The sequence below is a fragment of the Mytilus californianus genome, unplaced genomic scaffold, assembly GCF_021869535.1.
Source record: "Mytilus californianus isolate M0D057914Y unplaced genomic scaffold, xbMytCali1.0.p SCAF_11, whole genome shotgun sequence".
Taxonomy (NCBI): domain Eukaryota; kingdom Metazoa; phylum Mollusca; class Bivalvia; order Mytilida; family Mytilidae; genus Mytilus; species Mytilus californianus.
This window is the reverse complement of record NW_026262593.1, coordinates 38,347,260-38,361,392: the sequence shown is the minus strand read 5'-3', so window position 1 is coordinate 38,361,392 and position 14,133 is coordinate 38,347,260. Positions and strand designations below refer to the sequence as shown.

Here is a 14,133-nt window from a genome sequence, read left to right as displayed (position 1 = left end):
ACAACAACTGCATATACTTTCTCAAAGACGCTAGTTATATTTTGTAGCGAATAGTAAGCATTTTGATAAACACAATCATAACGAACGATAATTTCAGACGAAATATACTGTACCCGCATTGTCCTTACGTTCGTCCAACAAACATTTTATTCACATTTTTCTCAGAAACTACTGAACAGAATAATCAGGAAATTGACAGGGGAAAGTTGGATAATGTCAATTTGTAGGTTAACTATATCAGTTGAACTCGAAAATGGAGGATATTTGGTTTACGAGAACAGAGATAACAGGCACAGTTACAAAATTGAAGGAAAGTGGCCTACACACTCAGTCAATTTGAAGGGAATCAAAACAGTTGAATCTTATGAATTTCACTGGGATACAGAGCTTCCATACTTTTCTTGCATTGCATCGTTTTGTGATTCTCTACCTATCTACGTACCTGATACATCCAAATCTGTACGTCTAATTCTATAAGCAACATCAAACTCTTAACTAATCTAGAAATGGTTTTCATGAATGCAAATATTGATTTGATTTGAAATTCTTTTCTGCCACAATTATTAGACTTTTTCAACTTACATCTTTGACCAATAGGTTTTTTCTCTGTCGGTTATTACTATTTGCTTCTTTCTTAAACTATTCATTATTTCATAATGATATAAAAGATTCCGCAATATTTAATCGTTGAACTGTGTTACTAATGCAACATACACTGTTGAGACCAAAAATACGATCAAATTCGTTCAGGGTTTCCCCAATCTCTTCCGATGCTAGTAGTTATGAGATTTATTTTTTACATCATCACAATATAGAAAAAACAAAATAAATAAATGTTTGTTAATTAAAAGCAAAATCATTTTGAAACAAAATTACTACACAAATATCATCATCATCAGTATTTTTTCTTGCTAATTGCAGCGTTTTATAGATATCTATTGGATCGATTGGTCAGATGATCTTTCTGGAATAGACTACTATGATATTGAAGTATTTGAATTTGAAACTGCCAGACAAAATGAAATAAAAGAAAATGCGGCACCAATCATGCATGTCAAAGGGATTATAGGTCAATCGGTATGTCTAAATAGTTTTAAATGATTCATAGTAAAGAAAACAATTTGCCTTTAATACAAATTGCCGATTTTGGTTTTTGGTTTTTTGATCTTCTCAAGCTATTCTCAACTGTTGGTCGCTTCTTTTTGCAATGTAGTAGATTTAACTGTAAAAAAGAAAATAAACTTTACAGAAAGTTTTCAATTTGCCTTCATAAATATTGTCAATTAAAAACATACGAAATGGGCTAAAACCTAAGCGGGAGATCTAAGATATAGTTCCTCGTTGATTGATGTGTATTTGGACAGTGTTTATGTAATTTTAGCTTTTAATATCTGTAACATAGATTTTAAATAAAAGGCATTTGGAAAAAATAATAACTTCTATTTAGTTAGACAAACAATACAAAAACAACCGATCGTTATGTTTCAGTAATTAGGTACAAGCATACAAGCTTTTAAAACATCGACACACCCAAACACGGCTAAAAACATAACACAACAATGATAATATTAAAATCAATTGAGTCGTTAGTCGTATCCTTATTCTAGATAAAAAGAGAGGTGTCACTAAGACTGTTTTAAGTTGACTGTACGGTATGGGTTTTGTTCAATATTGAATACCTAAGGGTTACATATAAATGCTTTAATCCACGTCATTTGAGCGCTTGTGGATAATGGCAATCATACTACATCTTTTTATTTTTTATATCAAAACTGCTATGAAACATTTTTTACCAGGTTTCCACTATGAAAACTAACTCATTTTTTGTTTTGTCTTTCTATCCATGACACCTGCTGACAACTTACAACCGTAAAGATACTGATACGCTTAAATTTATTTTCAAAACTGTTCTCTATTGATTTTTCATTGAGGTATCGAATACACTCCTTTGAGGGTAAGTTGGTTTCATTTGACAGTTATGTTTCTATTCGATGGTATTACTACCCTCGCAAAAACACTTACTTCACCTGCAAAGCAATGGTAATCATTAGTTCCTAAATGTAAACATTTATATAGATTTGTTCAAGAAGTATAAAATATTGTCCAGTAACCCGTACCCAAAATACCCCATCTTTTCTTATTGCAAATTGTGTCTTTGCTGCTGTAATTTGCTGTTTATAACGGAATGTCATAAGGATTCAACAGAAACACTACCCGATTCATATTTCTAGCAATACATACATACGTTTAGACGGCAAATACTTTCTAAAAATGATGCATATGATACAATGAATTTATCCACCGCCAATAACAAGGATACTCCTTTTATCATCATTTTATATTGATCTATTACGAGTTTCGGGAGCCTCGTTGTCCGAGAGGTCTAAAGTGTTCATCTAGTGTATCAATTGCCTGTCAACACTGAGGCTGTGAGTTCAAATACCGTACTTGTTTAAGATCGGTGGTTCTCACCTGGCACTCCGGCTTCCTCTACAAATAACAACAATTACTGCCCGATACAGCCAAGAGTGCTGAAAGTGGAGTAAAACACCAACAATCAATCAATCAATTATGAGTTTTGATTTATTTTACATGTACTAGAACACACCCGCGACATTGCTGGTCCTTGATTAAACCAAAGTACCTGTGCCTTATTTTTAGTCTGGACTTTTAGTATTCATATTAACATCTGATAAAGTCATGCTGAATGTAACGTGTATAGTTTTCTCTGCTTTTAAAATCTTTGTTTGAACCCGACCTTGTTTTCTTACTACAATTAACTTACTATAAACTTAATTTAATTTGTTAACTAATTAAACAAAATTAATAGTGGTATTGACGTGGAAGAAAACAGACTTGGTAAATAGTGAACATAGATATAAAACAACTACTGGAAGAATGTCGGATTCTCCTGATAGAGGAGGGATTTACAGAAGGTAATAGGTAACTACAACAAAACAACCGGAAACTACATGTGACATATACTATTGGCATTGGTATCTGATTCACACCGGAACTTTCTAATTATTGATGATATTAATTATGTGGAAAACAAAAGCTCCTGGAGTGGTGTAATTTTTAAACAACGCCATTGTCCTATATTAGATATATATAAAGTTGAAATCTTTGATTCGTCGTTTTAACGTCATGACGGCTAACAAATTGGACCTCGTTATTTTAGTAATATAGATATGTTGTACCCTTAAAGATTATATTTGCTAAATTTGAAAGTTTTGGTTTTTAGCTTTGGTTAATTATCAAGCAGTAAATCAGTATTTTGCAATCATATTTAATACCCCTCATCTTCATTAATTCATTTATATTTATATTTTTCAGAGTAGAATAGAAATGGGGAAGCCAGGAATGTATTCTATTCATTTTAGAAGCTATGACAGGGCGGGAAATTATGAGACTGCAAGAGCCCTTTTTCTGTACGACAACAACGATATAATCGATAATGGCAAAGGAAATACAGAAGTTGAAAATACAATACATTACCTTGGGAAAAGATGGATAACCAATTCAAGTCCTCTCATAGAAGTGGCATGGAGGGACACATTTGTGAAAACCAATCACGTAAAATACAATTGGCTTGCAAATGTTCAATCATATCCAAACATTTTATCGATATACGATGACAATGGCGGTAAACGTACTGTAAAAAGTGTTCCGAATGTAAAAGGTAATAAATGTATTTTTACTGGTTAAACTAAAGAATATTATAAATCAAGGCGACAGTAGTTTACCAATGTTCGAATCTGTAAATCGATTAAAAAAATACAAATCAAGATAACAAACACAAACTGAGGGAATCGTATGAAATCCAAAAGGAGCGAGATCGTGTGCGTCGAAAGGGTAAGGGCATCCTGCAATGCATGCATCACTCTAAATGCGAATTCACACTCCGTCAAACTTACACAATCAAGAATAGGACGCAATCGGTTACACTACAGATCAGACAACTTTCCTGGTATCTAAAGATTTAAGATTTAAAACATGTTGCTAGTAAGTTGAGACACCGACACATCATATAGGTCAGTCAATTCGTGATGGTGATCGTGAAATTAATGTAATGTCGATTTTGATAATTTTTCATCAGAACTCTTTTGGCTCAGTTTAAATTAAAAGGAACACACTCCTGTTAATGAAGTCAGAAAAGTGTGAACATTCATGAGTGCAACGTATTTACTAAGCTATATAAACGCTATACGTCGAAGTAGAGATTATGGTTTTACTGGAAGATGGAAAATTGACAATTGGAAAGTTTAAATAATCACCAATTAGACCGATCTCCTACTTTGAATATAGTATCTTTAATCTCAAGTTCACTGGGATTTATTAGCTGTAGATACTCTTGTCTTTTTGAGAAGGATCTGTATGAATTCTGCTTTATATGAGTATAAAAACAAGTCGGCCAGTAGTGGTGCACAGTGAGTATTCATTGCAAAACCGATTGTCTGCAGAAATATCAATCCTCCAACTCGACAAATATGTTGTCGATTAAACATGCAGCATTTTGTTGATGTCACCTTAAGTGTATTTGCTGTGGGAATCATTTTGGTTCTTTACAAAGTAACGTTTTTCATGACCTAAGACAGTAGATTAGATAATGTGTAAATATGTTTTTACTGATATAAATGAACCTCAAAAACACACATGATAGTTTTGTGAATACAATCATTTTTAAGTGCGATTTACAACGTAATATGACTAAGAAGTAAAGAAGAGGTCAAAAACCAAAGCTATAAATTACCCTGCTAATCACATGTTATAGTTTAACAACACAGGCTTTATGCAAGTATTTTGCAACATGTGATTGTGCCAAATATCATTTGCACATATGAAACATATTTATCGAGAAAACCTTAATATTGATTTGATTAAAAGACATCATAAAACACGTAAAATTATCTAGAAAAATAATGTCAGTTATTTGAATTGCAACATTTCCTAATAATCTTCATCTTTGAAATAGGTATTGTCAAGTTTGAAATTGCCCATGATGTTTATGGAATCGATCTCAAATCGTTTTCCCCTTTTACGCATGTATCAAATGTGTATGAGGAATTTGCTGTTCAAAATGTAACGTGGGATGACGGGGACCAACTTATTACAACAATAAGAGCATTTGATATTCTGGATAACTACAGAGATGAGAAGATAATCACTTACAAAGATTCAACACCACCGATTATTTCTAATTTATGGCTCACTAAAGGAGATCGGATTAACACTGCCATCCACAGCTTTGAAGAATTAAATGAAATGACGTAAGAACATAAAGAGTAAATATACGGTTAGGCCGAATACTATTTTAGCAATTAGTTTAGGAACGTGATTATTATTATATCATGTCTGACTACTAACATGTTTTTAACACGAAAAAATCAAAACTCGAGAGGAGAAAAAAATTATTTCAATTGCTACCATAAACCAATTTTTTTCTCTGGTGGAAAGTTGTCCCATTGGTAATCATACAGCATCTCCTTATTCTATATTTAGTCTAGTATACAGGATTCATTTATTAGTTTTGAACACACCGTTAGTAACTGCGAGTTGTCTTAGGTCAGTACTTTGCCTTTTTAATCTTTATATTAGTGGATTATGTGCTAATGCTTTATTATTGTCCTTTTGGTATCTTTTACCTCTATTTTGTTTGTATGAAGTTCAGGTAAATACATTACTTGTTCTTGATTAAAAATCTAAAGGAAATTCAATATGTTGTTTTTTGTTTAAGTAGATATAAACCATGTTTTGTAACTCTTTTAATGCGTCTACTTTGTTACAGATAAAATTGAGAATGGAAATGGGGAATATGTCAAAGAGACAACAACCCGGTCAAAGAGCAGATAACAGCCGAAGGCCACTAATGGGTCTACAACGCAGCGAGAAAATCCCGCACGCGGAGGTGGTCCTCAGCTGGCCCCTAAATAAAAATGTGTACTAGTTCAGTGAAAACGGACGTTATACTAAACTCCAAAACATATCAATGAACTAAAATTAAAATACATACAGAAATAACAAAGGCCAGTGGCTCCTGACTTGGGACAGGCGCAAAAATGCGGCGGGGTTAAACATGTTTTGTGAGATCTCAACCCTCCCCCTATACCTCTAGCCAATGTAAAATAAAGAAACACACAGCGATACGCACAGTAAAACTCAGTTTAAAAGAAGTCGAATCCGATGTCAGAATAGGTAACAAAAGAAACTAAGCAAAATGACAATGATACATAAATTTACAAATTAAACCATTATTGTGTCTGTTAAATAGAATTTACAAAATAAATTTGATGTAATTATTCATTGTTGTAAATTTTCGAATTCATATATAGTAAGCTGCAATTTTCTTGTTAGAAAATGTGTCTTTTTTATATATCTAACGTTTGTCATATTGTATTTTAACATACACATGCCAACTTCGTTTGTCGCTTGTGTTTTAGGATTGAATGGGATGCCTATGATTATCATAGTGGAATAAGTCATTTAAAATGGAGGTTGTATAGTAACTACAGTGGGACTAATATCATTCACGGAGAAATAGACTTACCAAGTCAAGGTGAAACACAGGTGATAATGCAGTACACTGATTTACGGACACGCAACACTTATTTCCGCAAAAGTTACTTGTAATGGACGTTAGTGAATATGAATTTTAAATTTGGGCTCAACCTGATGATTTTTACAGAGTGCAGTCCGAAAACTTCTGTTGGCCGTCTTGCAAAACTTGTATGTTTACATGTTCACCAATTTAATATAATTATAAATGTATATTATAAAACTGCAAGAATTTCATATAAAAAATGAAAATTTATATTTTTCAGAACAAGTCTTAAAGTAAAAATCCTGGCCAACTTTTGTCCTTAAAAATATTATTATGCAGTGTTAGCGTCATCTCAATATGCGATGCAAGAATTGATGAAAATCATGTTACCAATTTAAAAAAAGAATAAAAGCAAGTAATACTCAATGGAAAATAGGCAAGCACATTTCAATTTTGCATTTAGTATTCATATTCAAATGTTCATTTTTCAGACTTTGGAAGAATGTGCAGAGAAATACAATAACAATAGGGGACCGGCTTGTTACTGTACAAATTACACTGGTTGTTACCACAAACACTTTAATATCAAGCCTAATATGGTAGTAGGCAAAGGCAATGGGATAGTCCATAATAGATCAATGGGAGAACACGATTTGGATTATTTTATTGATGTAAATGTGACAAATATGGCAACATTGATTTCACTAAGGACTATAAAAGTAGGTACCATTTTACTAATCATTCAATTACAAAAAAATTCTTTGTCTGTCCGTAACTTTTGTTATCAATTGTCATGAGCAACATTATTACGAAATGACTTGATATTTGTCTTGAACTTTATAATGCCTAGTTGAAACCAGTTACGGTTTTTTAGATTTGACTGTCAGCATCTGCCTGTGTTATAATACTTTGAATATTTAGTTTACCCACCGGTCAGTATGAAATTTTCGCCAACGGCTATTAAAAGTCGGGATATATTTATCGCAACATCTCGTTCCACCTAGAGTTAGCTTTGGTGTTCCCTTTTCGCAAAATAATATGTGGTTGAAACATTGGTGGTTCGTTAAGTGTAACAAATATATTTTTCTACTTTTATATTTGTTTAACCAGCAAATTGAATACAGACCTACAAACTTGAAAGCATTGCAAAATTGATATGAAAATTGCTTGCCTGAGAGTTGATAAGTTCCAAAACGAAAGCAGAATTATAAACTACGAAAATATAAAGAACAATGCATATGCACGGCTTGAACTGATATTAGTAATTGAGAAATATTATATTCAATAAGAGCAAAAAAAAAAAAAAAAAAAAAGGGTTCTGATTTTTAATCAAATAAAGTGAATTATAGATTTTGGACTATTACAGTTCGTTACGTACTTGAGTTTATTTCAGATCACTCTTGATATCACCCCTCCAGTGGTTGGACATGTACACGATGGGATGTATGGAAGTCCAGAAGTCGATTTCCAACAGGACTTGTGGCTTGATGCTCATTGGGAAGGATTTTTCGATCATGAAAGTGGTGTTGCATTTTATCAGTACGAGTTTTCAGATGCTTGTCTTACTGAAGAACATTTTCAACGTAAATCTTTGGTGCGTTTTTTAAAAGTAAAGTATAGCATTTAAAAAAAATCTTGTGATTGAAATTTTGTTATAGGCTGTTTAACAGAAATTCGAAATTTTTGTAATTTTACTCTTATAGGTTTTTCAGATGATATCAGAAAGTAAAATAATAAAAATACCGGACTCGAAGGAAAACTCAAAACTGAAAGTTCCTTATCAAATGACAAAATCAAAAGCTCAAACACATCAAACGAATGGAAAGCAACTGTCATATTCCTGACTTGGTACAGTCAAACCCAAATAATCAAATGTTACACAAAATAAAATTAGACAAATTACATAACACAGTAGTTCAAATTTATTAAATCTTATCATCAAAATAAACAATAGCATTGGACACAGTGAATAGTTTTAAACAAAGTAGAAACAATTGAAAATCTTGAGGTCAACACCAAACTCCAAATACCCATATACACAAAGAGGCAGTAGATCAGTCAAACAATATTTTATATTATGACCGCTTCAACATGTTATTTTTAGATTAACGACACCTATGATACATTTGCAACGCATACTGCATCAAGTCCTGGGACCTACTACGTCACAGTGGTTGCATACAATAAAGCCTTTCATATGTCTAAACCTGTTTGCTCAGATGGTATAACTATTACACACACAGTTCCTTCAGTTAAAAATGTAATTATAATGAATGCAAGGACAAAACCGCGTTTGATAAGAGACGTTGATGGCCATGAATGGTATATAGATCAAAACCTTCAGCGGCATAATTTGGAAAATAGTACAAGCAAATGCAAGTATGTATTGATAAAATAAATTTGAATAAATATAAATAGATAAAAAAAAAAAAAAAAAAAAAATTAAAAAATTAAAAAAAAAAACGGATAGTTAATAAATCAATGGATAAACATACATGAAGAAAATCTGACAACGCCATTGTAAATCGACGAAAACGACAAACATGTCCACATATTATGAAACAAGCAAAGCCTTTTATTCCAAATAAAAAATGAATATTGTAAGATGTGTTATTGCATGCCCAGCACCATTACACAGTTGAAAGGGTTGACAACCAAAATTGCCAAAAGGTGTGTCGAATGAGACTGAGGCCATAAAAAATGATACAAAACCTTAGTGTTTTTTTTTTTTTATTTTACTACATTTATTGACTGTACATTTTCAAGAAATGAAAGTTGACTACTGGGCCAAACCTACAAACTATTTATGTCGTACTGATGTAAAACCTAAATCTTTTTTTTATCATGTAAATAATAAGAAAATGAGTTTAAAGACAAAAATATCGTCTGATTTTGTATGAAGCAATACCTGTTTCTTGAATATGTTATAACTTAGGTATAGTTTTGCTCATTATTTGTTTAAAGGTTTTCAGAACCGCTGACCGAAAGCATTGAAATATTCCCAACATCACAAACATCAGTTAATGCTGACAATGTTTGCACGAAGACCAATTCGTTTTCCACATTAGTTACTCGAGTAATTCCTAAAATACATATGGTATGTATTCTTTCCATTATAATTTTCTTCGCATAAAGAATTAATACACGAAGGAGAGTTTTATTTCATGCAGGTCACGAAAAATGCAAGCAAATTAGAAAATCCTGCAATAGCTGCTTTGTCGTTTTATATAATGTGCTCATTAACATAATAGTAACTTACTATTTTTTACATTACTGTGAAAGAAACTATTAGTGAAAAAGTTACACTATGGTTGATCATAGTAATAATGCTTAAATGGACAAATATTAAACTAGTTACATGTTGTGAATTCAAAGGTAATATTATATTTTTATGTTATTCCCTTTAGCATATAAGGCATGCATATGTTTCAGTTAAACATAACATGGGTACCAAATGTTGATACTTCGCTAATTGATGATTATGAAGTTGGATTTTCGACAGTTTCGGGGAGCGATGCACCTGATTTAATGGCTTTCCAGTCGTCTAAACACCACAGCCACATCTTAATAGATCACTTTGGAGTGCCAGAAGGAAAGTTGTTCTATATCATTATAAAGTCTATTAGCAAATCTAATGTCATAGGTTCTCAGGTGAGCCAATACTTGAATCATAAACACCATTTTGTCCTTCTGATTTTAGACGTATTAATAGGTAAAACAATGTTGAAAAGAAAATATTCTTCGAGTTAATGTTATGGAAAATAATAAAAGTTATCACAACATTTTCTTCTAATTCAAAATATACAGAAATTCAAATAGATGAGTATTTATCTTGTCATTTGGCGCAGCAACTTTTAAAAGAATAAACGAATTCTCAGAAGTCATACATGTAGAATAATAGGTGACTTAACGAAGGAAAATTTTAATTTAATCGCCGCCAAATTTGCCATTTTCACTTGCAATCATGTTTAAAGGGTTTTTATGTTGCCTGTTGTAAGGCTACATATTTGCCAAAATGCAGTATACCATCTTTTTTTAAGTTGCAATCTAAAATTTCTACCTTTCTCCTTTTTTGTTGATTTGTTCATGTTCTGCGTATTACTATTACAATTGCAACTTTACTTCAAGCAAATGTAAACGACTAGGTATTGATTATTTTCAGAACGTTGGTCCGTTCATACTTGACACAACACCACCTCAGTTTGTTGAATCATATATCGATTTGTATCTGTCTGGAAATTACCTTGTTGCAAATTGGTCTGCTGCGAGTTTCACAGATAGTGATAACCCGTTTTTGCTTGACTATGAATTTGCCATAGGTAAATATTATTAAGAGATATACTGTTTTACAAACGAACTATTTTACAAACGAGCTTTTTTTTAACTTACTTAGACCAAACGTTTTAAAATCCAAATACATAAAAGAAGTTGTTTTAAGCATCAAACCTAAGAACAGAACCACCACAATATTTTAAAATAAACCTTGCACTGACGCTACTAGGGGGTTGTATTCTCAGGGACTTTGTACATTCTATCAGTAGAGGTTCTGACAACGTGGAAGTAGTAAAATAGTAAAAGTCCATCATACCAATTTCTTTGCAGGAAAAAGGAATAAAAGAATAATTGGTTAGTGCATAAATATTATTAATCAATCAAATACTTCTGTGTATGATTAAGCACGCATTGTTTTCACAGCGCCTTATATCACGAAATTTGAATTATGGTGACATTTGCCTTTGTTTACATTAGTAAATTAAACCGGATATCAATATATTTTAGTACTTTACATTTAAAAATCTTTAAAATATTATTTTATATCATGATTTAATAATCTAGCAAAGGAACGGGTTAACAAATAATTTTTTACAGGACACGAACCGTATTCTACAGACCTACGACAGTACTCTATAGTGACAGAAAAGGGACCCTGTTTTCGGTCATCGAATTATAAATGTACTGCAACTAATGTATCTGAACTAGACTGGAAGTTACATGGTCATCATACGTATTACGTGACAATCAAGGCCACAAATTTGGCTGGTTTGTTCGTCTTAAAAGCATCTGTCCCTTACAGTCATGATATAGTTTTACCTAGTAAAGGTATTGTTATCGATGTTCCATGGAATTCGACAGCATTTATCCCAATCAAGGTATACAGTTTGATAGTAAAATTATTTTTTTGAATTTTAGGCCCTTTATTCATCTGTGCATATCGAACAATAACCCCAAAATGTCATAATACAAACGCGTACAAGAAGTCTCAAGAATTATGAAGAAGAGATTTGTACTGTTATCTTATTGATTTGAAGCTTTTATCAATTCCTATTCGCAAAAGCGGTTGCTTCCCTCTAAACAAAAATTCTCACAGACTCATTCTGATTTTGTTAAATGAAATTAAGGTTAAATCATATACCTAAAATATATGTATTAAAATAAATAAAAGCAAAACTTAAACTAGATCTAATATTATTAACTTTCGTGTTACTTTATAGTCAAATCTGATTGAATTCAAATTTTCAAAAGAGACAAACTCGTTCGTATGTGTGAGTAAAACACATAGTAGATGCAATTATTGTCTTGTTTGGAAGACAAACTTTTTAATATTTGATAAGAAATATTTTATTGAAACTTCTGAATTAAAATATAGATAAAAGAACAAGAGCCTGTAATTCACTAGTTGTCATTTGTTGCTGTATATCATATTTGTTTTTCGTTCATTATTTTGTACATAAATCAGGCCGTTAGTTTTCTCGTTTGAATTGTTTTACATTAGTCATTTCCGGGCCTTTTGTACCTGACTATGAGGTATGGGTTTTACTCATTGTTGAAGACTGGACGATGACCTATAGTTGTTAATGTCTGTGTCAGTTGGTCTCCAGTGGAGAGTTGTCTCAATGGCAATCATTCCACATCGTCTTTTTTTTTATATAATTGGATTTTTTTTATATCGTATTTCAATAAACTGACACAGAAAAAGCAAAAGTGGATGAAGGGCAGGATTAAGTACTGAAAACAATAATTATTTCTCTTCACATCACTTAGCTAACATATATTGGTAATTTGTCCTTATACTACCAGTATTGGTGGAACATGCATTGCAGGAATTGAAAATTGATGAATTTGTTTATATACACTTTAATATGCATATATTAATAAGGTAAAACATTAAACTTCAGTACACATCCATTATTTCTAGATCTATATTTAAGCCATTTTTCAGGACATAGAAGACATCGACTTTAATGCCATTACAGAAAATCTAGCTGTACGTTGGACGAAGTTTTATCATCCACATTTGAATTTAACATATGATGCCTGTGTAGGAACTGCTTCAGGCTTGTGTGATGTTGCTGAAAAGAGGAAAATAACGACCAGTATTAACTTTTACTTTTTCCTTGGACTAACGATTCATCCATTTCAAGTATGTGTTGAAAGCTTACTTTGCTTCAAGATTGCAATCTCTAATAAATTATGTTTCAAATAACAATAAATTAGAAAGCATTTCGAATATATATTTGCAGCAGGAGATGATTTTGTTCATATATCACATTTTAAAATTGATGTTTCCGAAATACTTATAAAAAATAATAAGTACTCATTATTAATGCACCGACGATTAAGTTTAACTAGGGATGACCAGAATATTGACGAACGAACGTACGAAAGCGTAACATGACGAATTGTACGAAACGGGAGCTGCTGTTTATACATAGTACACTAAAAACATAAATCTAACAAAAAAACGCATGTTGAAGTTAAGTAATTCGCATCTTCTGTATTAAGTTTACATGAGATATTTCCTGTCTCTGTATAGCTAACTCCTCACGTTGAATTGATGATTAATAATGTAATGTTTTTTCCAATAGAAAAAGGTGCATTCGATATACAAGACTCTGTTTTGACAATGAGGTTCCAAAAGGAATTTAAATGAGTTACGGAGTTAATACAAGGGTGATAGCATAGATATTGACGCTTTTTATATTGATATGATTGATGATCAATTTCAAATCAGTTTTTTTTTACTTATTTTAGTTAGCTTATGCCCCCAGACCAATCGAATTAGGCTGGATGTAGAGAATCTCTGCCCAAATTTAAAAAAAAATGTGTAGACAAAAGAGTTTTTTACGAATATTTTGTGATAAAAAGTTGATACTTCTAAAGAAATTGAAGTTAAGTATATTGATATATTGATAATCAAATTGGAGTTGCAACTCGGCTATTGCATTTTCTATGCTCATTACATTTTCTTATTGCAAATTTATACTAAAATCAACGAGTTTACAGACCGAAAACAACAACAGACTCGTGTAAAAACGCTCTAATTATCCAACAGACCGCGTCACATGAGTTGCATACTGGTTAGGGTCCAACTTTCTTGGTAAAAATGAATATTACTCTAGGAAAGTTGGAACAGATCATCCTACTCACGCGTACACATTGATATAAAGTACGTTTCACCTTGCTGAGTATCACATTATGGTAAAATCTGATAAGATAAGGAGAATATCATTTTGAAATTTTGATTTAAACATACTTACGGCAACTAATTTTTGTGACATGTTTCCAACTACTGTGGCTTGTTCTCTACTCAT

General features: G+C 32.0%; 1 protein-coding gene across 1 annotated transcript in view; it reads left to right on the top strand.

Moving 5' to 3' along the window:
- The window catches only part of LOC127720897 (uncharacterized), a 31,714-nt gene that overhangs the window by 10,346 nt on the left and 7,235 nt on the right, over positions 1-14,133 (top strand). Inside the window, exons 6-18 of the mRNA XM_052227638.1 lie at positions 228-459; positions 922-1,077; positions 3,337-3,682; positions 4,976-5,270; positions 6,441-6,567; positions 7,033-7,260; positions 7,935-8,135; positions 8,646-8,920; positions 9,506-9,638; positions 9,974-10,192; positions 10,704-10,860; positions 11,411-11,691; positions 12,762-12,962. Of these exons, the coding sequence (XP_052083598.1) occupies positions 228-459; positions 922-1,077; positions 3,337-3,682; positions 4,976-5,270; positions 6,441-6,567; positions 7,033-7,260; positions 7,935-8,135; positions 8,646-8,920; positions 9,506-9,638; positions 9,974-10,192; positions 10,704-10,860; positions 11,411-11,691; positions 12,762-12,962 (2,851 nt within the window). The remainder of the gene's footprint in view (positions 1-227; positions 460-921; positions 1,078-3,336; positions 3,683-4,975; positions 5,271-6,440; positions 6,568-7,032; positions 7,261-7,934; positions 8,136-8,645; positions 8,921-9,505; positions 9,639-9,973; positions 10,193-10,703; positions 10,861-11,410; positions 11,692-12,761; positions 12,963-14,133) is intronic.